Source organism: Pristis pectinata, chromosome 34 (assembly GCF_009764475.1).
Source record: "Pristis pectinata isolate sPriPec2 chromosome 34, sPriPec2.1.pri, whole genome shotgun sequence".
Taxonomy (NCBI): domain Eukaryota; kingdom Metazoa; phylum Chordata; class Chondrichthyes; order Rhinopristiformes; family Pristidae; genus Pristis; species Pristis pectinata.
In genome coordinates, this window is record NC_067438.1 from 834,865 (window position 1) to 862,550 (window position 27,686).

General features: G+C 52.7%; 1 protein-coding gene across 1 annotated transcript in view; it reads right to left on the reverse strand.

Annotated features, from left to right (window-relative positions):
- Positions 1–2,412: 2,412 nt before the first annotated feature.
- The window catches only part of vps52 (VPS52 subunit of GARP complex), a 30,492-nt gene continuing 5,218 nt past the window's right edge, over positions 2,413–27,686 (reverse strand). The window contains exons 4-20 of the mRNA XM_052043665.1: positions 27,567–27,642; positions 26,368–26,435; positions 24,721–24,896; positions 23,974–24,124; positions 22,501–22,601; positions 21,933–22,065; positions 21,639–21,696; positions 18,465–18,598; positions 17,609–17,764; positions 15,688–15,806; positions 10,297–10,420; positions 8,195–8,290; positions 7,367–7,474; positions 5,662–5,727; positions 4,859–4,970; positions 4,167–4,285; positions 2,413–3,284 (exon numbers count right to left, since the gene is read on the reverse strand). Coding sequence (XP_051899625.1) covers positions 3,138–3,284; positions 4,167–4,285; positions 4,859–4,970; positions 5,662–5,727; positions 7,367–7,474; positions 8,195–8,290; positions 10,297–10,420; positions 15,688–15,806; positions 17,609–17,764; positions 18,465–18,598; positions 21,639–21,696; positions 21,933–22,065; positions 22,501–22,601; positions 23,974–24,124; positions 24,721–24,896; positions 26,368–26,435; positions 27,567–27,642 — 1,944 coding nt within the window. The 3' untranslated portion in view covers positions 2,413–3,137. The remainder of the gene's footprint in view (positions 3,285–4,166; positions 4,286–4,858; positions 4,971–5,661; positions 5,728–7,366; positions 7,475–8,194; positions 8,291–10,296; positions 10,421–15,687; positions 15,807–17,608; positions 17,765–18,464; positions 18,599–21,638; positions 21,697–21,932; positions 22,066–22,500; positions 22,602–23,973; positions 24,125–24,720; positions 24,897–26,367; positions 26,436–27,566; positions 27,643–27,686) is intronic.

The window sequence follows — 27,686 nt, forward strand, 5'->3', positions numbered from 1 at the left end:
ATTTTCAAATTCATTCCCAGACGGTGGGTGTCACCAGCATCTAGTGCCCGTCACCAGTGGGTGTCACCAGCACCCAGTGCCCATCCCAGACAGTGGGTGTCACCAGCATCTAGTGCCCGTCACCAGTGGGTGTCACCAGCACCCAGTGCCCATCCCAGACAGTGGGTGTCACCAGCATCTAGTGCCCATCACCAGTGGGTGTCACCAGCACCCAGTGCCCATCCCAGACAGTGGGTGTCACCAGCATCTAGTGCCCGTCACCAGTGGGTGTCACCAGCACCCAGTGCCCATCCCAGACAGTGGGTGTCACCAGCATCTAGTGCCCGTCACCAGTGGGTGTCACCAGCACCCAGTGCCCATCCCAGACAGTGGGTGTCACCAGCATCTAGTGCCCATCACCAGTGGGTGTCACCAGCACCCAGTGCCCATCCCAGACGGTGGGTGTCACCAGCATCTAGTGCCCGTCACCAGTGGGTGTCACCAGCACCCAGTGCCCATCCCAGACGGTGGGTGTCACCAGCATCTAGTGCCCATCACCAGTGGGTGTCACCAGCACCCAGTGCCCATCCCAGACAGTGGGTGTCACCAGCACCCAGTGCCCGTCACCAGTGGGTGTCACCAGCACCCAGTGCCCATCCCAGACAATGGGTGTCACCAGCATCTAGTGCCCGTCACCAGTGGGTGTCACCAGCACCCAGTGCCCATCCCAGACAGTGGGTGTCACCAGCATCTAGTGCCCGTCACCAGTGGGTGTCACCAGCACCCAGTGCCCATCCCAGACGGTGAGTGTCACCAGCACCTACTGCCCATCACCAAGTGTTCCCTGAGAAGGTGGGGGCGAGCCGTTTCCTTAAACCGCTGCAGCCTTGGTGAGGTGGTGCACGGTGCGGTGGGGAGGGTGTCCCAGGCTGAGACCCAGCGACGAGGAAGGAACGGTGATATATTTCCAGCTCAGGACAGAGCGCGAGTTGGAGGGAACCTGTGTGTGGTGGTGTTCCTCTGCTGCACTCGCTCTCCTCCGTGGGACGGGGAAGAGGCTGTTGGAGCAGCCTGAGCAGATGGCAGTGGGCATCAGAAGCTCTGTGCTTCAAATCGTTCCCCACTGGGGAACCTTACAACCCTATGTTATCAGCACTGCGGTTTCCAGTTTCAGGTAACCCGCACACCCCTGGAGTCCTCCCACAACGCGCCCCCCCCCCCCCCCCCCCCACCGAGTTGTCCCACACACTCGCCTGTCCACCTGCTTTTCTTCACCTCTCCCCTCCCCACCTGGCTGCAGCCTCTATCCCGCCCCCTTCCTACTGCTGGGTCCTGACAATCCTTCCCTCTGTACCAATGTGTGTGGTCGAGACCATGCATCGACACACCCTTTGCCTCCACCACTGATGGCTGGAACTCCCTTCCCAAACCTCTCCACCTCTCTCCTTGTCCTAAACCTCCCGTCCCAACCAGGGAACTGCCCCGATATCTCGCAGTGCAGCTCAGGGACAGCTGGTGTTGATGCCTCAGGATGGGTTTGCTAGTGTAAGATGATTTTGATTGATAAGTAATCTATTTTGTACCAGGTGACTTTGCTTTGCTCTGTAAACTACTTGGGCCTGGGGAATCAGCAGGGACACCTCACGCATGCTGCAATGTAACTGGTGGGTGGTGAAGGGGTGGGGTTGGGTCACTGGGGGTGGGTTACCACTCCGATGTCCACCCAAGCTCCAACTCCAACCCCCATCAGACGAAGGGACGGGATGGACCATCAGCCACGTCTCTCTCCGACCCCGACAGGTCTGGACGGTGTACGCCAGGGTAGGTTCATGGATCGGGAGACCGGTGCTGTCTCTGATCTCTGAGACGCAGACCCTTGGACAGAAGCACGTGAATCCATGGGTGAATTAATCCAGCTTCAGTTCATGACTCATTCCAACCACGGAACAGATGTTGCAGGCTCAGTGAATGGTGGCGGAGGGGGGGAATGGAGGGGGAGGTGGAGGGAAGTGATGGGAGAGGGGCAGTGAAGGCAGGGTGAAGAGTGGGAAAGGAGCGAGTATGAGGTGAGTGGGAGTGAGATATTTCCTCGGAGAGTTGATCGCGTTTGGAACTCTCTTCCTGAAGGACAGTGGAAGCAAAATCCTTGAATATTTTTGAGGAAGGAGAATTCTTGAAAAGCCGGGGCTAAATGGGAGTGTGGTTACAGCAAACCAGTCACAATCCAACTGATTGATTAGCAGGTTCAAGGAGCTTGCTCCTGCCACTAATTTGTAAGCTGTAAATAACCAGCAGTCTCCCCGATCTCCTCAGACACTCTGACTGTCGAGTGGGTAACCACTGGTCCCAGATGTTGGATGCTATCTGACCTTCCCTTGTATAGCACCTTCCCCATTCCTATCTCCCAATGAGCTACAAGTGGGGACAACGAGGCTTGGTTCCATTGTTTTAATTCGTGCACATTCACTGGGAGAATTCAGGCTGATTCCCTGCCCGTTGTGGCTCCCATCAAACACCGTGAGGCTTGTGCCGAGTCCGGTCCTAGTGCACTGGACTCTGGGTTAATGCGGAGAGTTTGGGGGCACAGCTGAACATTCAGTCACCGCTGGGACCCAGGTTTAGCACGTTACCAGCCCCACATTCTGCACCCACATCCTGAATTCTCCCAACCGACAGATTACTTACACACGTACAAATTATCCCGGTCCCGTGACAGGCAGACTGACAGAATTGAAATGTTGCTGCAGTCGGCTCTTTGGGCCAACTGTTCCTTGCAGCTGCTCTACTCAGTCCTGTCACCAGACCTCTCTGTCCCTAAAGTGCAGTGCACACAGGGGAGGGGGTCGGAGGGAATGAGAGGGGGGCAGTGCAGAAATCAGAGGGGTGGCAATAGGAGAGTGAGGCTGAGGGGGAGAGAATGGGTCGAGGGAGGGAGGGAGAGACAGGGTGAAGACAGGGGGGATCACGGGACGGAGCCACAAGAGGGAAGGTGTGGGACAGGGCAGGTGGGGTCATGAGAGGAGGGGGGGTGGGAGAGGGGAAGGAGTACAGGCACCTGCACCGTTTGCCGGGGGGGGGGGGGGGGAGGGTGAAAGGGCACGGGGAGGGGAGGGGAGGGGACAGGGAATGTGACAGAGGAGGAGAGGAGGTGTGCGGGCTCAGAAGTTGGGTTTGTGCTTCTTCACCTCGACCATGAGGTGGTGGATGTTGATGAGGTCGGAGCGGACAGCCAGGTTCCTGAACGGGGGCTGTGCCAGCACCTTGTGGAAGCGGTGGTAGTACTGGATCAGCTGTGTCAGGGCTCCCTGTGGGGGCAGGAGACAGCAGTTACTGCCGGCTCGGCACCCGTGGCTGCTCCGCCATGGACACCCCGACCCCGCCCCCGCCCGTGGGTGCTCCGCGTTACACACACCCACCGGACACACCCCCCCACCCCACCAGACACACCCACACCCCACAAAAACCCCACCCCACTGGACACACCCACACCCCACAGAAACCTCACCCCACTGGACACACCCACACCCCACAGAAACCTCACCCCACTGGACACACCTACACCCCACAGAAACCTCACCCCACCGGACACACCCACACCCCACAGAAACCTCACCTGACACCCCCCCCCCCAACCGCACAGAACCCCTACCCCACTGGACACACCCCTACCCCACAGTAGCTCAGGAGGGAACATTCTCTGCTCCACACAGGACCACACCTCTCCCCACACTGGGGGGGGGGGGGGGGGGCACACGGACACCCCCTCCCCCCCACACTGGGGTGGGACCACATGGACACCCCCTCCCCCCAACTCTGAGGGGACCCCACAGACAATCCCTTCCCTACATCACAGACAGTCCCCACGGACAGACCCCAGCCCCACACCTCCCCCCACACCATGGACAGACCCCACCCGCACACCCCCACCAGGAAATGACCACACCCAACCACTCCGCCCCCACCAGGGGCAGACCCACGCCCCCACAATGGCGTCTGACCCCACACCCCCACACCAGGGGGCCAGACCCCACACCCCCACAACAGGGGCGAACCACATGGACAGATCCTACGCCCACCTCTCCCCACGGAAAAACCGCAACCCCACACCTCCACCTACACTGGGGGCCGGACCCCACACTAGGGGCTGACCCCACATCCCCACCCCGGGGGCCGGACCCCACACCCACCTGGATGATGCCGGTGCCGTTTTTGAAGTTGGTGAAGGACCTCATCACATCCTGACTCAGGTTTTCCACCGACTGCTTCCAAGTGGCCGCAAATCCACGGACCAGCTGCACCACTCGCCCTGGGTCAAACCGGGAACGGCCGGGTCACTGACCGGTCACAGCTGGGTCAGCGACGGGTCACAGCCGGGTCAGGGGTCACAGCTGGGTCAGTGACGGGTCAAGGCTGGGTCAGGGGTCACAGCTAGGTCAGTAACGGGTAACCGCTGGGTCAGTGACGGGTCACGGCTGGGTCAGGGGCCACAGCTAGGTCAGCAATGGGTCACGGCTGGGTTACTGGAGGGGCTGGGAGGGGGTGTCCTGCGTCACTGAGGGGCAGTGGGGGGGGGTGAGGGGGTCTGTCACTGTATGAGGCAGTGGGTCCTCTGGAGTGAGACCTCGGGACCAAACCCCACCCACACGGAAGGGATGGGTACCTCCCAGGGCCCTGGGTTACATCAGACACCACCCCCCCCCCTCCACAGGTCCACAAATCTGCCTCACAGACGGGGGGTGATAGGGGCTGGGGGAGAGACACAATGCCAGGGGTGGGGGGGAGAGAGATGCGACGCCGGGGGTGGGGGGAGTGACGCTGGGAGACGCCGGGGGTGGGGGGGGAGACTACTCCCCCTGGATCCGGCTCCGGGTGACCTTACCCTCCTCACACTTCAGCTTGTCCGTCTGCCCCTTCTCCATCAGGATCTCTGCCTCCTTCACGAACGCGATCATCCCTCCGAACGGCGGCGACAGCATCTCCTCAATGAACTCCTGCCGAGCAACAGAATGTTGGAGCGGGGGGGCTGAGAATGCTGGTGCACACTGGGAATGTTGGAGCGGGGGGGCTGGGAATGCTGGTGCACACTGGGAATGTTGGAGCGGGGGGGCTGGGAATGCTGGAGCGGGGGGGCTGGGAATGCTGGTGCACACTGGGAATGGAGCGGGGGGGCAGGGAATGCTGGTGCACACTGGGAATGTTGGAGCGGGGGGGCTGGGAATGTTGGAGCGGGGGGGCTGGGAATGCTGGAGCGGGGGGGCTGGGAATGCTGGTGCACACTGGGAATGTTGGAGCGGGGGGGCTGGCAATGCTGGAGCGGGGGGGCTGGGAATGCTGGTGCACACTGGGAATGTTGGAGCGGGGGGGCTGGCAATGTTGGAGCGGGGGGGCTGGGAATGCTGGTGCACAGTTGGAGCAAGTATCAGGAACCAGTCCCTCAATTCCCAGGTTGGGAACGCACGAAGTGGGACGCCGGGGGGCCGGGGATGCCGGGAGGAGCAGGGACACCGGAGCGCGGGGGGAGCAGGGGGAATAAACAGGGATGCCGGACCACTCTGGGGAAGCAGGTGCACCAGTTCCCTGCAGTGATGGGAGCAGTGGCTGTGACCCCAGCACCCAGGGTCCAAGCTAACCTCAGGCACCGCCCTGTCCCGGTCGGACGCCAGACGAGGAGAGGTCACTGACCTGAGTCCGGGCACCGAGCAGCTGTTGGAAACTCTCCACCTCCTTGCTGTCGTCAGTTGCCCGCTCCTGAAGAGACAGGAATTCCGGGATAAGGAGCCGGCATCACAGCAGCTGGCCCACAGACACACAGGAACAACCTCTGGCAGAGGGGGATCTGCACTGGACGGGGGCAGACTGCACACACTGACACCACAACACCTGCTCCCACCTCCAACACCCGCTCCCACCCCCTCCCACCCCCCCACCATCTCCTACCCCCCAACACCCGCTCCCACTCCCTCCCACCCCCAACACCCGCTCCCACCACCCCCCAACACCCCCCAACCCCCAACACCCGCTCCCACCCCCAACACCCGCTCCCACTGTCTCCCACCCCACAACACCCGCTCCTACCACCCCCCAACACCCGCTCCCACCACCTCCCACCCCAACACCCGCTCCCACCCCCAACACCCGCTCCCACTCCCAACACCCGCTCCCACTGTCTCCCACCCCATAACACCCGCTCCCACCACCCCCCAACACCCGCTCCCACCACCTCCCACCCCCAACACCCGCTCCCGTCTCCCACCCCACAACACCCGATCCCACTGACTCCCACCCCCCAACACCCGCTCCAACCCCCAGCACCTGCTCCCACCATCTCCCACCCCCAACTACCCCCATGCTGCCACCTCTGTCACCCTGCCTTCATGGGGCCCGGCATTCCTTGTGAGCTGAGGCATAGAGCAGCAGGGAGGCTGTGCTGGAACTTTTATGGAGGCACAGTGTTGCAGCAGGCAGAGCCGCTGCCTCCCAGAGACACGGGTTCAGTCCCGGCCTCCGCTGCTATGTATGTGGAGTTTGCATGTTCTCCCCGTGACCGGCGGGTTTCCCCTGGGGTGCTCTGGTTTCCTCTCACACCCCAATGCACGGGTTGGTAGGCTGTAAGTTGCCCTCACGTGTAGCCGAGTGGTGGAATCCGGGGAGAGTTGATGAGAATGTGTGGATGAGTGTAGGACTAGTGTAAATGGGTATTTGATGGACAGCACAGGCCTGGTGGGCTGAAGGGCCTGTTTCATGCTGTACCACTTTCCCCTGAAGGACACGTAACCCGGACGGGTGTCTGCCTGACACCTGGACCACGGTGAACCACCACACTCCGGTTGTGTAATTACAGGGGCTCCCCGGGTTACTGACGTCCGTACGGAAATCCAGCTTCATGCAAATTCTCCCATATATTTTACCAGCTAGGAATAATAATGCCATGGTATTCATTAATGACCGGAAATAGCATATATGGCATTTGTTTAATTACGCGTTGTGTTAGGGTGACTATTCAGTGAAAGGATAGAATGACAGCAGGCATACATAGAGCGATACGACATGGGTTACCGTCAAAAACGGACCCTGCTGACTCACGGGGAAATAGGTTTGCTGACAGTTCTGAGGAACAGAACCCTATGTAACCCAGAGACAGAGCAGGAACAGGCCCTTTGGCCCACGATGTCTGTGCTGAACACAATGCCAAATTAACCTACTTGACTTTAACTTCCCTGGCTGCCACAGTAGGGTTTGAACCAATGACGTTCTGGTCACCGGCCCAGCTGAACTAGTAAAACGTCCCCGGTCTGGTGAAGGTCCCGAACACCTGCTGAGAATCGCCGGCACACCCACAGCAGTGAAGCAGAGACCACGTGTGGAGAGGGAGAGGTGGGGGACTCACCATTAGAACACCCAGCATCATGTCATAGTTGTTAATGAGGAATATCAGCTGCTCCCGCCGGGAAGCGAACTCCGCTGCCATCCGCAGCACAAAGTTCTCCACCTCCACCTGCACAGCCAAGGACAAACATACGCCATTACCACACTTCCCTCGCCCAGAGAGCACATAGAAGGGCAGTCGCGGGGGCGAGCAGGACACGGCGCGAACCAGACACGGCCGGGAGTACGGCGAGCTGGCCAGCATTCAGCCCCTTGCCGTAGAATCCCTGGCACCACAGTCTGTGCAGGCATACCCAGGCCGAGCCCAGCCACTCAATGGAGCCCCAGATCCCCGGGCCAAACCAATCGGTCAGGCCGCTACGGAAGAACCACCCACTCAGTCACAAGGATGAATGTGGGTCAAGTGTATGGGTTAGAGGTCGAAAGAGCCATCAATAACACAGACCACACACTGAGGGTAATTCCTACAGGGAAAGAATGGAAAATGTTACGTTGAAAATGTTTGGAAGCTTGATGAGGTTGCTGTTAGGAGGGCCACTCAGTGTCACTCGAGTACTATAAAAAGGATAGAGGCCCAGGAAGTAGTGCATGGAACCAGGGTGCCCAGGCGTGCACGTGTGCACACACAAACACACGCACATGCGCACACACGCACGCACAGAACTGGGTTATTATCACTACACATGACAAGGTGGGAAATACTGAGACAGCCTCATGCCTCCAGTGAAATCCCAGACAGGGGCATTGTCGCCTCCTCGTTCCCTGTGGATGGGGAAACCTTTCTCCTGAGCTGCTCCATGGAAGGAGCATACCCGGGTCAAACACTGACCTGTAGCTGTGCAAGCAGATTGTGTGTCTTCTCATTGGGGTACGTTTCGTTGATGCTGACGATCGCTGATGAGAACTCTGCGTACCTTCGGGTGACCTGCGGCAAGAGGAACCACAGGAGATACAATCAGCAAGGGCCGAGACCACACAGAATCTCAGATGGTGATGAGGAGGCTTACAGGAGTGAGATAGGTCGGTTGGTTGAGTGGTGTCACAACAACAACCTCACACTCAACGTCAGCAAGACCAAGGAACTGATTGTGGGCTTCAGGAAGGGGAAGTCAGAGGAACACTCACCAGTGAGATACTCAGCAGGACAGGCAGCGTCTGTGGAAAGAGAACGTTAACGTTTCAGGTCAGCTGCTCTATTCAACTAGTTCCACTGTAAGGCCATCACCTGAAACATGAATTCCTTTCTCCATAGATGCTGCCTGACCTGCTGAGTATTTCCAGCACTTATTGGTATTTCATTGCATGGTAGACACTGTGTTTTAGGTTGCAGACATTAACAGCAGTACTGTGGGCTGGGACAGGTCCAGAACATGGGTAAGCACAGCTCAGATGTGCCACACCTTCCTCCGACAATAGGCTGGGCAGCCAGAGAGTCCCTGTGGAGGTCTGCGGTGGGGCTTGGGGATCTTATACCCAGAGGGCCCATGGGTGTCTGGGGATTAGTCCCCATAACAATTGCCTCCAACTAGTGCAGCATCAACAATGCAGGAGTGCTGTTAAAACATCTGCTGATGAACCAGGTTTGGAGAAGTTATTGGCAACTGACTAAAGGAATGTCCCAAAGGATGAGTGGTGGAGAGGTTTCAGGAGGGACCTCCAGAGCTTGGGACCCAGCCAGCCGAAGGCACGGCTGCCAACAGTGGGGATGAAATTTACCCAAGCTGAAGGTCTATTTGAATTTTGTTCAAAGATTCCCAGTCCCTTGTGTTCTTGTTGTCAGGCATGGGCACAGCTTCAGGACCACTTCACCCATTCCGAACGCCCCTCAGAGCACAGCCTGGCATGGGGTAGACTGACGGACCAGGCAGGTTGCATTGCAGCCAATGCTCCCATCAAGGGTGAAGCTCTCTTCGGGGTGTGCCTGATGTGTGTAGAGAGAAATGACTGGACCTGGCGTGTCTGTGAGAAGGAAAGATGTGGGTATCGCTGGCCAGACCGACGTACGCTGTCAGTGAGATGGAAGGTGATCTACCTCCTGAACTTGGGGATGTGGCCATCCCTGGCAGCATGTATTAACGCTGCCAACCCCCCACCCACGCCGCCCCCCACCCTCCCAAAGACCATTTCAGGGGGTTAGGAGTCAAACACGATGTTGGATAGAACACAGAATAGGATCAGGTCCTTCAGCCCACAACATCTGTACCGAGCACAGTGCAAAATTAAACCAAATCTCTTCTGCTTGTACATGACCCATCTCCCTCCATTCCCTGCACACTCACGTCTACCTGACACCACGATCGTATTTACTTCCACCATCACCCCTGGCAGCCATTCCCGGCACCCACCACTCTCTGTGGAAATAAAATGTCCCATAATCTCCTTTAAACTTTCCCCCTCTCACCTTAAATTCATGTCCTCTAGTGTTTGACAATCTACCCTGGGAAAAAGACTCTGGCTGGCTACTCTATCTACCCTCTCATTTTATAAACCTCCATCAGGTCTCCCCTCAGCCTCTGCAGCTCCAGAGAGAACAACCCAGGCTCATAGCTCATACCCTCTGATCCATCGTGGTGAACCTCTCCACACTCCCCACACCCAGTGAAGGTGGCTGAAGGTTGTTAGTGGACTGGAGGGCACTACAGGCTGCTGTTTCATGGCCTACCGATTGAGATAGATTTCACAAAATGAACTTTGTGCTGGGATTTGAAGCACGTCTCCAGGCCTCTGGAAGACCAGTTTGAAAACTCAGCCACTGTGTTCTACACTTGTACACAGTAAACGCCATCTCCATGCAAGCTGGGACCGGGATCTGTAAAGGACAATGTTCAGTCAGTGTCTGGGACCCAGAGATGTGTCAGCCTGTTGAACACTCTTACACAACCATCCGCAGGCCTGAGTGTCCAGTGACTGTGTTCAGACAGGGTTCCTTACGTAGTGTGGCCGGGTGTCGAGGGCGCCCAGTCTCTGTGGGTCCGTGTTGCGGATGCTCTGAATGTTCAGCTCCAGGATGTACTCGAACCTTGGCCACAGGATTTCCAGCAGAGTATCCCAGTACCTGGAAGGACACACTCTGTTACTCGCCTTGCTCCACATTGCACTGCTGCTGTGTGAAAGTGCTGAGGATTGAGGTTAAGAGCAGGCAGGTTACACTGCAACTGTACAGGGTACCGGTGAGGCCGCACCTGGAGTACTGCATGCAGTTCTGGTCTCCTTACTTGAGGAAAGATACACTGGCTTTGGAGGCGGTGCAGAGGAGGTTCACCAGGTTGATTCCGGAGGTGAGGGGGTTAGCCTATGAGGAGAGATTGTGTCGCCTGGGACTATACTCGCTGGAATTCAGGTGAATGAAAGGGGATGTTATATAAAATTATAAAAGGGAGAAATAAGATAAAGGCAGGAAGGTTGTTTCCACTGGTAGGTGTCACTAGAACTAGGGGGCATAGCCTCAAGATTCAGGGCAGTAGATTTAGGATGGATATGAGGAGACACTGCTCCTCCCAGAGAGTAGTGAATCTGTGGAATTCTCTGCCCAGGGAAGCAGTAGAGGCTACCTCTACTATATTAAAGACACAATTAGGTAGATTTTTGCACAGTAGGGGAATTAAGGGTTGTGGGCAAGAGGCAAGTAGGTGGAGCTGAGTCCACGGCCAGACCAGCCATGATCTCATTGAATGGCGGAGCAGGCTCGACGGGGCAGATGGCCGACTCCTGCTCTTGTTTCTTGTTCTTATGTGTTAGTACCCAAACTACCACAACAGCAGAAGGTCTATGACAGAGTCATGGAGCACAGAAACAGGCCCTTCAGCCCATCACATCCATGCTGACCCTTACCCATCTACACGAATCCCATTTACCTGCATTAGGACTGCATCCTTCTAAGCTTTGCCTGTTTAAGGTTGTGAGCAGAATGGAGAACAGGGACGGCAAATAGGTTTAAATACCAGGGTCCACCAGTTAACGGAGAGGTAGCGGGGACCAGAAGAGATGACAGAAGGCATGACCTTACCCAAAGCAATGACATTCATTTCTACAAACACAGAAAATGTTGGTCAGCCAGCCTCTGTGGAGAGGGTGAGGGCTGGAGATTCCCACAGCTGAGGGATCAAGGACAAGACAGAGATGATGGAAGGCACTTCCTTATCTGCAGCAACAAGAACTTTCACCAACATAACACCTCCAGTGTGACAAAAACATATCAAAATTTTCGCAGATGACACTCGACACTCAGCTGAGGGGGAAGACACCGTGAAGGTGTCTCAGACCAAAGACAAAAGTGGAGAGGGGATTCCAGAGGACTGAAGGGCAATAACGTATGGAAGGCTCAGGCTAAGGGAGACGAGACCGGTTCGAGACTGGTTCCAGAAACACCACAGCTCTGTGATGGTGACGTTAACCTCAGGGCAATCACATTTTCAACAGTGACTCCAACAGTTGAAGGTATCCTGACCTGTTGCATCAGGGTCTGGTACATCGATTCCAACGCACAGGAAGGCAAGAGGCTGCAGAGAGCACAGCCCGGTCCATCACGAGCACAGCCATCCCCACCACTGACAGCATCTATAGGAGGTGCTGCCTCACGGTGGCAGCATCTATAATTAAGGATCCCCACCATCCGGATCATATCCTCTTCTCGCTGCTACCGTCGGGCAGGTCCCACCACCAGGTTCAGAAGCAGCTACTTCCCCACAACCATCAGGTTCTTGAACCGACCTGCACAACCCTAACCCTACCTCAGCAACGGAAAACTATGGACCGCCTCTTGCACCGCCTTGGACTTTGTTTTTTTGCAGTAAGGTCTTGTTTTTGAGGTCCTTTCTCCCCCTCTCTCCCTCTTCACTGTCGTTATAATTTATATCCTCTGTGCCTGCGGTGCTGCTGCAAGGTTTTCACTGCACCTGCACCTGACCATACTTATGTACATGACAATAAACTCCACTTGACTATACTTCATTAGAATTTTGCAGGTTGTACAACACCTGGGACAGGGTGGAGGGTAACTGTAAATGCAGCCTCACACAGTGAGGGTGCTGTCATCACAGCGAGGAGGCGACGTTAATGGAATCGCAGGCTCAAAGAGCAGAAAGGATGCAATGTGACAAGATTCACCTTACAAACCCACTGGAGATTTCTGACTTCCTGTTCTCCAGTCACTGATATCCTGCCACATATTCCCAGCATTTTCATATATACATATCAAGCACAGAATGAGTTTTAATTTATAACGAGATAATCCATGCAAAATTTTAAATTTGGAATCTTTTGTAAATTCTGGAGCTTGCCCCAAACTATAATATCCTTGAGACATCACAGAATCTACTGGCACACAATGTGTCAAGACAACAAGAGCATGAACTTAAGAGTAGACACAGAAGACAGAAGATGCTGGAATCTGTAACAACCAACAAACTGCTGAAGGACCTCAGTGAAGCATCTGTGGAGGGATCAGCGGGTCAGGCAGTGTCTGTGGACGGAAATGGAGTCGACGTTTTGGGTCGAGACCCTTCCTCTAGATCAGGTCATTGACCTGTAACGTCGACTGTCCACTTCCCTCCACAGATGCTGCCCGACCCACTGAGGTCCTCCAGCACTTTGTTTTTTGCAGCATGAACCTAACGCAGGATTTATCCAATAAATCCGATAAATAACTTGTCATTCTTCAACACTTGAGAGAAACTAAAAATCTTAGTTGTGTCAGAAGGTGCAGAACTAAGGGGTTTTGGTTCTGCTGGAACTGACAAAGTTCAGTCAACAGCCAACACAGGGACATTGCAAGAAACCTACAGAATATGACCCATAGTGTCATGAGATCAGAAGCTGAGAGAGAGTGCTGGTGCACCTTGTGACAGCTGATGGAAGTGTTGGAAACCCCCGCAAGAACAGAGAGCATATTGGTATGTTTTCAAGTCAGTTTGATCAAGTGAAACCAGAGACAGTTGATAAACAGCCTGTCAGAGACCACAGGCAGTTACTCTGGGGAATATAGGTGCACCGAGGCGGCAGTGAGGTTCAAGTTAGAATACACCAGGGAGAAACTTATCTCGTCTCGGAGACAATACTCAAAACTTCATGTTAAAAATTGCATTCGATGGGGGGGGAGGGGAGGTTGGTGGTGGGAGCGGTGAATTAAGGTATCAAAGAATAAAGTTAATACTGAGGAAATAAAAATAGAACTTTGTATTTCAAATGACTAATCCAAGAATTGTTTCGGAGGCATTACATAGAAATAGGAGCAGGAGTCGGCCATCTGGCCTGTCGAGCCTGCTCCACCATTCAATAAGATCATGGCTGATCTGGCCATGGACTCAGATCCACTTACCTGCCTTTTCCCCATATCCCTTAATTCCCCTAATATACAAAATCTATCTAACTGTTTAATGAGGTAGACTCTACTGCTTCGCTGGGCAGAGAATTCCTGTTTTTCATCTAGATTCCAGCATCTGCAGTCCTTTGTTTCTCTGAGAATTTCACAGATTCACTACTTTCTGGGAAAAGCAGTTCCTCCTTATCTCCGTCCTAAAACTACTCCCCCGAATCTTGAGACTACATCCCCTGGTTCTAGTCTCACCCACCAGTGGAAACAACCTTCCTGCCTCTATCTTATCTCTCCCTTTCATCATTTTGTATGTTTCTGTAAGATCCCCTCTCATTCATCAGAATTCCAGCAAGTATAGTCCCAGGCGACTCAATCTCTCCTCATAGGCTAACCCCTTCATCCTGGAATCAACCTGGTGAACCTCCTCTGCACCGCCCCCAAAGCCAGTACATGTCTTCTCAATTACACCTCAGTGTATTCTGTCACATTGGCACAATGCATTGCTAAACTTCTAAGCAAGAATATATTAATAACTTGGACCAAATGGGAGCACTTAACCTACATTTTCTGTCTTTATTGCATTAAACTCCTCCAACATTGGTGAATGGGATCTAACGACAACTTATGGGACACATAGAGCTGATGACTGAAGGCATGTGAGGGACCCAGTGGGTCCACCACCAAATGGGGTCTGGGTTTATCATCTGTGGTGACTGAGAGATGCACTCAGTTCATTCCACTGAAAGTCAGGAAAAGTCTAGTGAAGAATAATTAATTAATAGCTTCTTCTGGGAGAAGTTTGCACCATTAAACACTTCTATGAGATGTCCAGTGACAGGGTGTGGGAGGTCAGAATGGAGTTGAGAAAACTGGTTTATTACAAGGTGTTTCACAGATGGGAGCTGGAGGGTTAGTGAGGGGGTCGTGAAGGTTTAACAGCATGGGACAGAATCAAAGGATCTTTCAAGTCAGACAAGTGATGTTCACACACTTGCACAGCACAATTTCTCTCAATAATGGCAAAATATCGAGGATAATGGAAGCCCAAACTAAAACAGGAACCTTTGGAAATACTCAGAAGGTCAGGTAGCATCTCTGGAGAGAGAAACTGGGTTTCACAACAATAACCTTGATCAGAATTGGGAGACGTTCGCTGTAATGAGTGTGGACAGGCAGAGAGGGGAAAGAAGGAAGGAAGCAGAGAACAAAAGGGAAGGTTGTGATTGGATGGAGTGTTGGGGTGAGGGAAGGGCTGAGTGAGGGAAGGGCTGAGTGAGGGGGGTGAGGAAAGGGCTGAGTGAGGGGGGTGAGGGAAGGGCTGTGAGGGGGGTGAGGGAAGGGCTGAGTGAGGGAAGGGCTTGTGAGGGGGGTGAGGGAAGGGCTGAGTGAGGGAAGGGCTGTGAGGGGGTGAGGGAAGGGCTGAGTGAGGTGGGTGAGGGAAGGGCTGAGTGAGGTGGGTGAGGGAAGGGCTGAGTGAGGTGGGTGAGGGAAGGGCTGAGTGAGGGGGGTGAGGGAAGGGCTGAGTGAGGGAAGGGCTGTGAGGGGGGTGAGGGAAGGGCTGAGTGAGGGAAGGGCTGAGTGAGGGGGTGAGGGAAGGGCTGAGTGAGGGAAGGGCTGAGTTGAGGGAGGGGCTGAGTGAGGGAGGGTGATAAAGTACTTTGTAAATAACAAAAGACTGGTCTGAGGAAGTGTAAGCAGCGGAAACTTCTTACAGAGAAGAGCAAGAAAACTCTGACTACCGGACGTGAAATGCAAAGGCTGGACTCGCTGAATATCTGAAATTGCTGAGTGGTCATTGGGTCCCCAAGGCTGTGACGTGTCTGGTCGGTGCAGTTCCTTTATCTTACGTTGGACTGGGGTGGGACACCAAGGCAGAAGGAGACCAGAGGGGGAGTGGATTGGAGATCTGAAGGACAGGTAACAGTCTGTTTCTCTCTCCACAGATGCTGCCTGACCTGCAGTTGCTTCCGTGTCACGTAGTTTAGTCTAAAACCTAAACCTTTACTTACTTATCGACAGCAGGGACGTTTCGCTTTGCCATGATGGTCTTGAAGCGGAGGATGATGTGAATGGACAGGAAGACTGCAATACTGTCAAAACAATCTGCAACGTAGGTGTCCATGTGTTTCTGAAAGAAAGAAATTAATGAACACTAACCAAGCCAGCAACATGGAACAATAGGCAAAATCTCCCAGTGCTCCTCTGGTCTTTTGATCAGATCAGACATCCAGGACTGGCTCGTGATGCCTTATAAGATGCAGCAAAACCACTGTGAACTCTGAAAACTGTGGAGGAGGTAGGACCAGCGAGGATGAGTGATTCCATGATCACCAGGGAACACAACAGGTTCTGCCCAGAGAGTGGTCCCGAGATGGGATCCTTGTTCATCAGTTGGCAGCGCACGACACTGTTCACCACTATAGTGCTGCCACAACTCAGCCCACGGCTTCAGGACATGGTGGGGACTACCGTACACGTGAGGAGTCCACATGGGCTTCCATTGACAGCATGAGTAGCTCAAAGGTGAGGGAAACACTGGTCAATTTTTCACATGCAAAGTCACATCTTATAGACATCACCCCTCTCCCATTCACACACAAACGTACGCCGGATGTCCTCAGCAGTTTTCACTCACTAACAGGGTACAGGCATCGTGGAAGAGCTGCCATTAATTGCCCATTCCTAATTGCCCCAGGGAAGATGGTGAGCCAATTTCTTGACCCAGTTGGGTAGGGCACTCCAGGATTTACACCCAGCAATAATGTTCTGGTAGAGAGCTGGCAATGAGAAAATGAGCTGAGTGGCCTTCAGCTGTGCTGTAAAACTTCTATGACCTGGTGATATATTTCCAAGTCGGGACGGTGTGACACTCAGAGGGGAACCAGTGTGTGATGGCGTCCCCCCGCACCTGCCACCCGCGTCCTTCACTGCGGTGGGAGTGTGTTTGGGAGGTACTGTTGGAGTGGCCTGGGCAAGTTACTGCAGTCCACTTTCTAGCTGTTGTGCACTGGATTGGGAAGTTATCCGGGTTCACGGAGAGGTAGCAGAGAAACGATATCATAGAGTCATATAGCACGGAAACAGGCCCTTCAGCCCAACTCATCCATGCTGACCAAGATGTCGATCTAAGCTAGTCCTGTATCCCTCTAAACACTTCCTATCCACCTACCGTTTAAACATTGTAATTGTACCTGTCTCTACAGCTTCCTCTGGCAGCTGGCTCCACATACCCACCACCCTCTGTGTGAAACAGTTGCCCCTCAGGCCCTTTTTAAATCTTTCCCCTCTCACATATCTATGCCCTCTAGTTTTAGACCCCCCTATCTTGGGGAAAAAACTGTGACCATCCGCATAAAACTGTGACTATACCTCTCATAATTTTATATACCTCTATAAGGTCACGCCTCAGCCTCCTGCACTCCAAGGGGGAAAAAGTCCCAGCCTCGCCTTCAACTCAAGCCCTCCTGTCCCGGTAACATCCACGTGAATCTTTGCTGCACCCTTTCCAGGTTAATGACACCCTTCCTGCAGCTGGACAGCCAGAACCGCACACAATACTCACCAACGACTTGTACAGTTGTATCCCAGTCTAGTCTCCAACTGAGAAGAAAACCAGGGAAAGAGGTGCTCACCTTTAAGGGGGAAAATGAGTGGGAAACCCCGGGAGCCAGGGGAAGGGAGTACGTCCTCGGACTGATAGCACCGAGCTCGAGGTAGAGGGTCACCTGTACTCCGAACTCTAACCCCAACACAACAAAGTTCAGAAACTGAGTACAGCACACAGACGCTACAGCAACACACGATTAACGCCACTCATGAAAGGACAGGTTCCCAGGATAACACAGCAATGCGCTGAAATATTCAGCAGCAATACAAGGAAAATCGCCCGTTCACCACAGCAGGAGTTTGGTTCCATAAACTTTAAGTTACCAAGAACATGGTGAGAGTTTTGCCCATGATGGCGTTGAAGAGATCTTGAGCAGAGTTCCCAGTCACCATGAAGAAGTCACAAAGGAAGAGGTATTCACGGCAGCTGTTATCGAGGAGGGCGTAGTGTTGGCTGCGAAACAGACTCTCGAAGGGATACTGAGGGGTGGAACAGATGACATCACATGGTAAATAAATATACCAAATGGTCACAAGTAAATTACTTTACCAATCCACAATACCCTCCACATTTTCTTAAAAGCTTTCCTTTTGATGTCAGGCACAGTACACTTTTGGAGACATAAGAGACTGCAGATGCTGTAATCCACAAGATGCTGGAGGAAGTCAGTGGGTCAGGCATGCTGGAATCTGGAGCAACACACAAGATGCTGGAGGAAGTCAGTGGGTCAGGCATGCTGGAATCTGGATCAACACACAAGATGCTGGAGGAAGTCAGCGGGTCAGACAGCATCTGTGGAGGGAAAGAGACAGTCGACGTTTCGCGTCGAGGCTCTTCATCAGTTCGGGTTGAAACGCACACAGGACACTTTTATAGGGGCTAGAGGGATCAAGGAATATGGGGAGAGAGCTGGGCCAGGATGGACGATCAGCCACGATCACACTGAGTGGCAGAGCAGGCTTGAATGAAAAGACTCAGCAGGTCAGGCAGTGTCTGTGGAGGGAGAAACAAGAATAAATATATCAAGTTCTGATGAAAAGTCTTTAACCTGAAATGTTAGCCCTGTTTCTCTCTCCACAGATGCTGCCTGACCAGCATTTTCTGTTCAGTTGGGAATATAACCTGGAGGAGGATGGAGCTCCCCGTCAGCCCCCATCCCCGAGGGATGGCAATGCTTACCCGAGTGTCGTTCTTCTGTGCTGCGTGAGGCACGATGATGGGTCCTTCCAGTTCCGACGACATGATCACATTACCACGGTTCCCCAAGGTGAAAATAGTGTTCCTGTTTTTCAGCGATGGTTTGGAGAAAAAGCGTGAGTGGTAGGTCAAGGTTAAACGATAATTGGCGGGGCCAGTGAACTACGAACTGTTATTTAAGTGAGAGGGCTCAGCTCAAAGCTTGTTTCATACACTGTTCTGATCAAACAGGGGCAGTACAACGATCCTGATTAGGAGAGTAATACAACAGAGTTTACAATTCTGGCATTGGTGGAGCCTGCCTCTTCACTGGAGAGATAGATCTCACCTGACAACCAGGGACCCTAGAGTCACTGCAGCTTAAAGAGACACCGGCTAGTTCACCCACAGAGGGCTGAAGGGCCTATTTCCATGCTGTATGACCTGAGTTTAGACCAGCCTCGCACTCGTCCATGTGGTCACACTGTGAAGGACAGCATTTTCCAGTCAAAGAGGAAGCCACTTCACCAATTGCCCCTTAATAAAGGAACCTTAATCCATGACTTACTCAAGTTGTTACAACAGGCAGTTTGAATTATTTTAATAAACTCTGTTCATAATCTTATTAGCATTTATGGGAGCTTGCTGTCCACAAACTGGCTGATGTGTTGCCTATAACACAGAAAAGGTTCAATGGCTGTGAGATGCTGTGGGATTTTCTGAAGGGACAGAAATGCTGTCTTTATGTCTGTTCGGCTGTGGAATCACTGGCAGAAGTGTGAGGCGCCGTCTCAAGAAGGCAACATCCATCAAAGATCCCCACCATCCGGGCTATGCTATCTTCTCACATCACAGCTCCCATCGGGCAGGAGGTACATTTAGTTCTTGAACCAACCTGCATAACCCTAATCACTACAGTTTAGCAACACTGTGACCACTTTGATCACTTTGCACTAAAATGGACTTTTCTGTTCTAATTGTGTTCTTTCTTGTAAAAATTGTGTATATGTTTAATTTACATTTTTCTTGTGAATGCTGCTTATACGATGTGCCTGTGACACTATTGCAAGCAAGTGTATCATTGCACCTATGCACACATGGACATGCAAATGACAATAAACTCAACTTTGACTGGTAAAACCTCATCAGCTAAACCTCAGTGGGACACGGGCAGGTGCTTTCACAGTCCTGAACAATTGTAGCTTTGTAAATCACCAAGGAACATGTCTTCCCCTGTGTAGTAACGCTGTGCATGCACCAGTGCCTTCCCCAGCCTGGGTCTGGTCCCCGTCCTCACGCACATACACTCAAGGGTTGGCTGCTTAACAATGTCACACCTGCTGATAGAGAGAAAACCTGGCAAATGGAGGTCATGCACTTTGGTAAGAGAGTCTGTGACTGTGATACAGAGGGATCTAGGTGTTCTAGTGCATGAATCACAGAAAGTTAGCAGGCAGATGCTGCAAGTAGTTAAGGCGGCAAATGGAATATTTTCCTTTATAGTAAAAGTTTGGAGCTTAGAAATAGGTAAGTTTGGTTCTAGCTGTGCAGGGTGATGGCGTGACCACACTTGGAACTCTGTGCACAGTTCTGGTCACCTTACCTAAGGAAGGATATAGTGGTATTGGAGGCAGGTCAAAGGAGAGATTCACCATGCTAGTCCCTGGGATGAGAGGATTGCCCTATCAGGAGAGGATGAACAGGCTGGATGTGTATTCTTTGGAGTTTAGAAGAGGGGATCCTGAGGGAACACAACAGGGTAGACGTTGAGGTGTTTCCATTAGTGGAAGAGTGTTGAACAAGGGGACATAAGATAATATCTTTATTAGTCACCTCTACATCGAAACACACAGTGAAATGCATCTTTTGCAAAGAGTGTTCTGGGGGCAGCCCACAAATGTCGCCACACTTCCGGCACCAACATAGTATGCCCACAACTTCCTAACCCATACGTCTCTGGAATGTGGAAGGAAACCAGAGCACCCGGAGGAAACCCACACAGACACAGGGAGAACGTACAAACACCTTACAGACAGTGGCTGGAATTGAACCTGGGTCACTGGCACTGTAATAGCGTTATGCTAACCTCTACACTACCATGCCTGCCCATAGTTTCAAGGTCAGGGGCTGGTCACTTAAAATGGAGCTGCACAGAGATTCCTTCTCAGAAGGGAGTGAATCTCTGTCCCCGGGGTTGGTGGAGGCTGGAACATTACAAGTATCTGAAATGGAGGTGGCCTGAGGGGCCAGGTGGCCTACTCCTGCTGTCTTGTGTTCTTGTGTCCTGGACCCAATATTACCCCTCATCCAACACCACTGAACATATCACAGGATCAGTGACGCACTGGGAGTCAGCTGCTGCATTTCCTGCACTGTGTCGGCGTCTGTTCTCCAAAGGGTTTTAACCAGCTGGAAGGGATTCTGGAGACATGAGAGAGTCTGCAGATGCTGGAAATCTGGAGCAACACACAGAATGCTGGAGGAACTCAGCGGGTCAGGCAGCATCAACGTTTCAGGTCGAGACCCTTCATCAGGGCTGGGATTATGGGATGGCGGGAACAACTGAGATGTTACTTGTTCTTGACTAGTTACTGCATTCTGCCACTAAAATGGACGTTGTTTTTATTTTGTTCTAATTGTGTTCTTTCTTGTAAAAATTGTGTTTAATTGATGTTTTTCTTGTGAATGCTGCTTATCTGATGCTCTGCCTGTGTTGCTGCTGCAGGTAAGTTTTTCATTGCACCTGTACACATGGACTTGGCCATACGACAATAAGCTCTACTTTCAACTTTATAACTACTCCTCAGCTGTTCAACTTAGCTCCCTCAAGCACACATTAAGGTGTTTAACATGGGGTGCAGAGACTGAAGTGGGAGAATCTTGGAAACCTACTGCCCCCGAGTCCCCTTCCCGACCACAAGTGGAGCCATTTAGACTTCCCCAATCTTCATCCATGCCAACTGTGCTCGACCAGTTCTGAGAGGGTTTCTGCCTCATCTCCATGGCAGGCCCTTGTGTGTGTTGTTTTGAATGAAGATAATAAAGAACTGCAGATGCTAGAAATCCATTTTTCAAACATTGTCTTTTGCCTACTTTGTATGTTAAGTTCAGCAGGGTTCAAGTTTACATTCATCAGCACATTGCAACAGTACATCCAGTCGCACTGGCAAAGGATATCTTTCTTCGCTGTGTCCTCCACTCCCATCAGATCATCCTTGTCGGCCACCTCTTCATACTGAAGGAGAGAGAAGGTTAGTGACCCTACAAGTCCCAAACGGCTCTGCACCCGTCGGCTAACGCGTTCACAGAGAACACAAACGGCAAAGAGACAGTAACTGGATGGGGATGTGGCAACACCCATCCCCCACCACAGCCCACCCACCCCAACCTACCCATCCTCACAACCCCACAACCCACCCACTCCCCACCACAACCCACCCTGTGGGAGGGCTGGGATGGGAGGGCCCTGACCTGCACTTTCATCAGCCGGCTGCTGTAGGACTTGAAGTACGACAGGTAGATTTTGCTCATGGTGTCGACGTACTCATCCCGGATCTCCTTCGCCACATGCCGCTCATTCGCCAGGAGGAACTGGTAGAAAAACCTGGCAAGGTGACCAGAACAGCCAGTGAGGGCATGAGGTGGGGGGGCAGGCCAACGGAACAACAGTCAGTGAGGGCATGGGGGGGAGGGGGCGGGGTGCAGGACAATGGAACAACAGCCGGTGAGGGGGCAGGACAAAGGAACAAGGCCACGACCAGGAAACAGACAGGCTCAGTGTCAGTGGGAACCCAAATATTGGAAGAGTTTACACACGCGGCGGTGTGGACTTTCCCATCTCCTGCCTGGTAACAGGCTGTAAGCAACCTCAGCAGAAAGCATGGGGCACTGAGATTTGAAGGCAGGGAGACGTCTGCCTTGTACATTGGCCCCGCAGTTCCGGGAACCAGGCGGGGAGACGTCTGACCTGTCCTTCAGTCCCACGTCTGGGAAGCGGGAGGAACATATGGAGAGATATGGTTAGAGGAACATATCCCACCTGTACTTCAGCAGTGCGTTCTGAGGAACCTGATAGTTGGTCATTGGCTTGCGGAACGAGTAGATCTTCTGGAGAATAAATTCCCGGATCTTCGAAACAGCCTGGACAAAAGTAACTGGAATCATTAACTCTTTCCGGTAGAGGGTGCAGGTTCCTTATACTTTACCGGCCACCTGGCCCCTCATTGAGATCCAGTCCCCCGCCCAATCCCCACTTCCTCTGATTCGTTAGTGTGTCCAAGCTTTTCCCAATTCTTGCTCCACATTTCCCAACTCCTACATTCTTCGATGTTCTCCCTCTCTAACAGCCCCGGTTCACTCACTGACCAGATAACCTGTTTACAGCTTATCCCCATGGTCACCCCGGCTTTACCCCAGAGACGTTCCTCCCCCCCCACCCTCCCTGCAGCTTAATGAGCTTCTTTACCCTCTTTCCCAGTTCTGACAGCATCTTCACTCTGAAACATTGACCCTGTTTTGGCCTGACCTGCTGAGTATTTCCAGCATCTTCCGTTTTCATTTTAGATTTCCAACATCTGCAGCTTTTGTGTTTTATTCTCCTCCTCTCCTTCTACGGAGAGGTCTGCTCGTTGTGTAGTTCTCCATACAGCAGTGTCCCAATTACTGTTCTGCCATGCCCAGTGAAACTATGTCGGCTTGAAGACAATCAATGTGGCTTCTTGTGAACCCAATGCCCTTCCCCACTCGTGACACCAGCAGGTGTCAGTGACACATTGTCCTGGCAGGGTTATACCATGTCCAACCCTGCAGGAATCCAGCATTAGGGGGCAGAATAAACATCAGAAGCAAAGATCAAAGTCCAGGAACACTTTACCCAAAGAAGTTTGGTGGTAACTAACATTAGGTCAATGGTTAATCCTAGATCTCAGATATCAAGGGATATAACTCGAACTAGGTTACAGATTATCTTTGATCTTAGCACAAGGCAGAACAAACTTAAGCACTGAATGGACTCCTAATAATGCACGAGAATCTCCCCACTCTGACTATGCTGGTGTTATGAAGGGACACAACACTACAAAAACAGGAAATGGATCGTCAGAGTTTCTACATTACATAACCAGGGGCCCATGGGAAAGTCATGTTCTTAGAGTCATACAGCATGGAAACAGGCCCTTCAGCCCAACTGGTCCATGCTGACCAAGATGCCCATCTAAGACAGTCCCATTTGCCCACACATTTGGCCCATTTCCCTCTAAAGCTTTCCTATCCATGGACCTGTCCAAATGTCTTTTAAATGTTGTTAATGTACCTGCCTCACCCACTTCCTCTGGCAGCTCGTTCCATATATCCAAGCCCCCTCTGGGTGAAGAAGTTGCCCCTTAGGTCTCTTTTAATTCTTTCCCCTCTCACCTTAAACTGCTGCCCTCTAAGTGTTTGTTTCCCTGGGAACAAGTTTCTCGGCAACTTGTAGTCCCTGAACATGGCTTGGCCCAATTCTTGGAGTCCGTACCTTAATCTTGAGGCGGTCCAGGATGTCCTGCACATCGGAACAAGCCAAGGTCTCCTTGAAGGACTGCTCCTTAACATAATTGATCTTATTATTGAGCTCATGGAGCTGCTCCAGAAACTGCTGTTCGGTCACAGGGGTGTCCAATATGATGCTGAAACAGAACAGGGTGGGGCTGTGAGAAGTGGTGACGGAAAATGGGTGCAGGCACCAAGTTAGCAGAACTCAAGGCTCTTACTGTTCCCTTACGGAACGGGGGCAGCAGTATCAGCAGTTGTTGCCACCCAGCACGTGTCCCACAAGGCCATTTCAGAGAGCAGTGAACAGCCAATCACGTTGGTGGGTCTGGACTCACGGACAGAGACCAGGCGAGGAGAGGACGGCAGATCTGCTCCCTGGCTGGACGTCAGTGTACCAAATGGGATTTAATCCGGTGGTTTCAGGGAATACAAGAAACTGCAGATGGGTCTCGCCCCGAAACGCCGACTGTTTCCCTCCGACATCTTGTTTTTTGCTCATGGTTACTGGGGCAGCTCTCTATCCCACGTCTACTTCACTGTATTGAAATTCTGCAGCTGGCACAGTGGGGGTCAGACGTCCGTCTGGACCAGGATTTAATCAGCATTGCCGTACCCCTTGAATACGGCACCGTCGCCGAGTCTGGGGGTTTGGTGGGGGGTGGGGGGCGTGCAGAGACAGACAGCTGGAGCAGTGGGCTGCGGACAAACAAGGGAAGCGTTCCCCACTCACGCGATCATGGTGTTGGGCACAACGAGCTCGTCGACCAGCTGGCTGAGCTCGCTGCGCACGGACTGCCGGTTCTTCAGCTTGATGTTCATGGCGATGGACTGCTCCTGCAGGGTCTGGATCTCGCAGCTGATGCTGCTCAGGTCACACTGGAAGGTGCTGAGCATCTGCTCCATTCTCTGCCACAAGGGAAAGAGGAGAAAGGGAGAGAGGGTGGATCTATAAAAAGCTTACATCACAACAGCAGGCCATTCAGCCCATCGTCCATGCTGGCTCTCAGCAGAGCAATCCCACCTGTCTCATCCTCCCACCCACCCCCCCACCCATTTCCCTGTGGGCCTGCACATGCCCATCACCTCTCCTTCGATTCTTTTTGTCACTTAGTCACACTAGGGGCAATTTACAGTGGCCAATTCCCACCGTTGTCTGTAAGGAGTTTTGTACGTTCTCCCCGTGTCTGCGTGGGTTTCCTCCAGGTGCTCCGGTTTCCTCCCACATTCCAAAGACGTAAAAGTTAGGAGCTGTGGGCATGCTATGTGGGCACTGTAAGAGTGGCAACGCTTGCAGGCTGCCCCCAGTGCATTCTCAGTAATGCAAAAAGATGCATTTCACTGTGTGTTTCCATGTACATGTGACTAATAAATAAATATCTTATCTTAATTAACATAACCGCACGTCTTTGGGATGTGGGATGAAACTGGAGTACCTGGGGGAAACTCACACAGTCACAGGGAGAGCGTGCAAACCTCACGCAGACAGCGCCCGCGGTCGGGATGGAACTCGGGACGCTGGAGCTGTGAGGAACTGCACCGACAGCTGTGCCACTTCACTGGTCTCTAACAATCCCACACCGATAGCAGCAACCAGCAGGACAGTGACTAAAGCCCCCGTGTAACAGGAAACCCTCACTGGAAGTCCCACAAGTCCAGGCACGATGACGTTCTAAACTGAAATAGAAGTAGAAAATGCTGAAACACACAGCCCGTCAGGCAGCGTCTGTGCATGGAGAAACAGAGCAAGCATTTCAGTCAGTGACCTCTCCTCTGATGGACGTTTGCTGGCTTGTAACTGCAACAGCTTCCCCCAGCACCAGAAGGGCCATACTGTGAAAGCTGCTCCAAACATCATTACTGACATGACAGACGCCAGCCGAATCCTCACAGACACCTCTCCGCTTCATGCGCCAATCAAAATGTTTTTACAGGTGTAGCCATTTATTTCTCAGCTCCATGGGGAAACCAGGAGCAGACGGCTCCAACTCCACCGCCTTCGGCAGCCCTCTGAGGGACCTGCTGTTGGTGGAGCTGTTCACCCTAGGGTGGGGCAGTTCACCCCAGGGGTGGAGCAGTTCGCCACTGGCTGCCCAGCCTCGGGAGCTGGTGCTGAACACGAGGCAGCAGTGTGTACGCAGCTGCGACACACCTACGTACGTGCGCACACTCACACACACGGTGTTTGGCCCCTGTAACAGTGGGCGATCTCCCCCACTGATTGCAAGCTGCAAGTCACTGTATTACTGCACTGAAGGAGGCCCAAAGGCCACTTGGCCCATCACCTCCCTCCCAGCTCCACATGACCAATCCAGCCAGTCTCCCTCCCCATAGCCCGGGAAATACTTGGTCTAGAGTTGATGCACTGGTGTCGACCTACCTCCAGGATGGTGTCACAGGCTGTGATCTGGTTGTGCAGGCTGGCGATATTCTGACTCTCCTTGATGTCTGGGTGGTTGATGCTGAGAAAAGCAGCAGGAATGCAGAGCGAAGAGCTCCATCCCTCCAGAGGAGGAGGCCAGGGCAACAGCAGCCTCCTGAGAGGTCCCTTAATGGCTAGTGGGACGGAAATTCCCGGGCACACACCATGGTGAGTAGAAGTGTCCTTATCTTGTGTCAACGATTGCTGAGATCGTGGGCCAGAGCTTGGAAGTTCAGCAGCATCCAGTCACCAGCTGTCACTGCGTAACCCTCAGAGTTCCCCCAGTGGGAACTTTGGACAAATCCCAAACACAGGAACCTTTATCTGGAGATGGCTCCCACACTGACCTACTCTTCCTGACAAGATAGTTCCATGCAGCGATGGTTACAAGCAGGCATCAGGAGTGGTTCTCCAGCTAACCCAGCCCTGAACTCCTTCCATACAGGCGATCATTCACTGCACCCAGCGGCAGCTGGCTTTCACATCTGCCCCAGACCACTGAGGCACCTTCCCTCTCCCTGCACCCAATTCCAGCAGCTGACCCACACCTCCACCACAGCATCGGTGGCCAGCTCTCTCACCTCACAGATAACATGACTGTGGGATCATCCCAGCCCAGATCCAAGCACAGAATGGGTGATATTCCAGAGGAAATCAGAGGGGGTGCTGCCCTGTGGGAGGTTAAACCAAGGCACTCTACTCCAGTCTGCAAAACACCTGATGGCTGTAATTTTGAAAAGGGACAGAAAAATTCTCTCCCTTGACCTGAAGCAATATTTATCCCCACCTCAGCCTCATTTTAAACATTAAGTTTCATTTTGCTGCTTATGGGATCTCACTGTGCACACGTGATTGCTACATTTCTGACAGCACCACAGTGGCTGCCCCACACAAGTCTGACATTAGCTGCCAAGCCCCCCAGAGAGATCTGGAGATTGTGAAAATCATGGCAGAAAGACAAATATTCTGCCTCCCTTTATTTCAGCAAGGCAGCCAGAGGTGCCCAGCTCCAATGAATCAAATCCCCACCATGGGTTTATTTACAGAGAAAATTAAACTCTTTAATAGCATCTGAATTAAAACTCCATCAAATTCCCTTCCCCCTTAAAGGGGTACACCAGTGGGAGACGGGAGAGGTCGTTTCTTTAAAAGGATACAGTCTTTAATGGAGGCATGTTCGATGCACTGTAGCTCCGTCTCCACCTGCTTGGAGTAGTGCCTCAGATCAACACCCTGTGCAGAAAGATTGGCCAGTTAAACCCCATTCTCAATAGCCA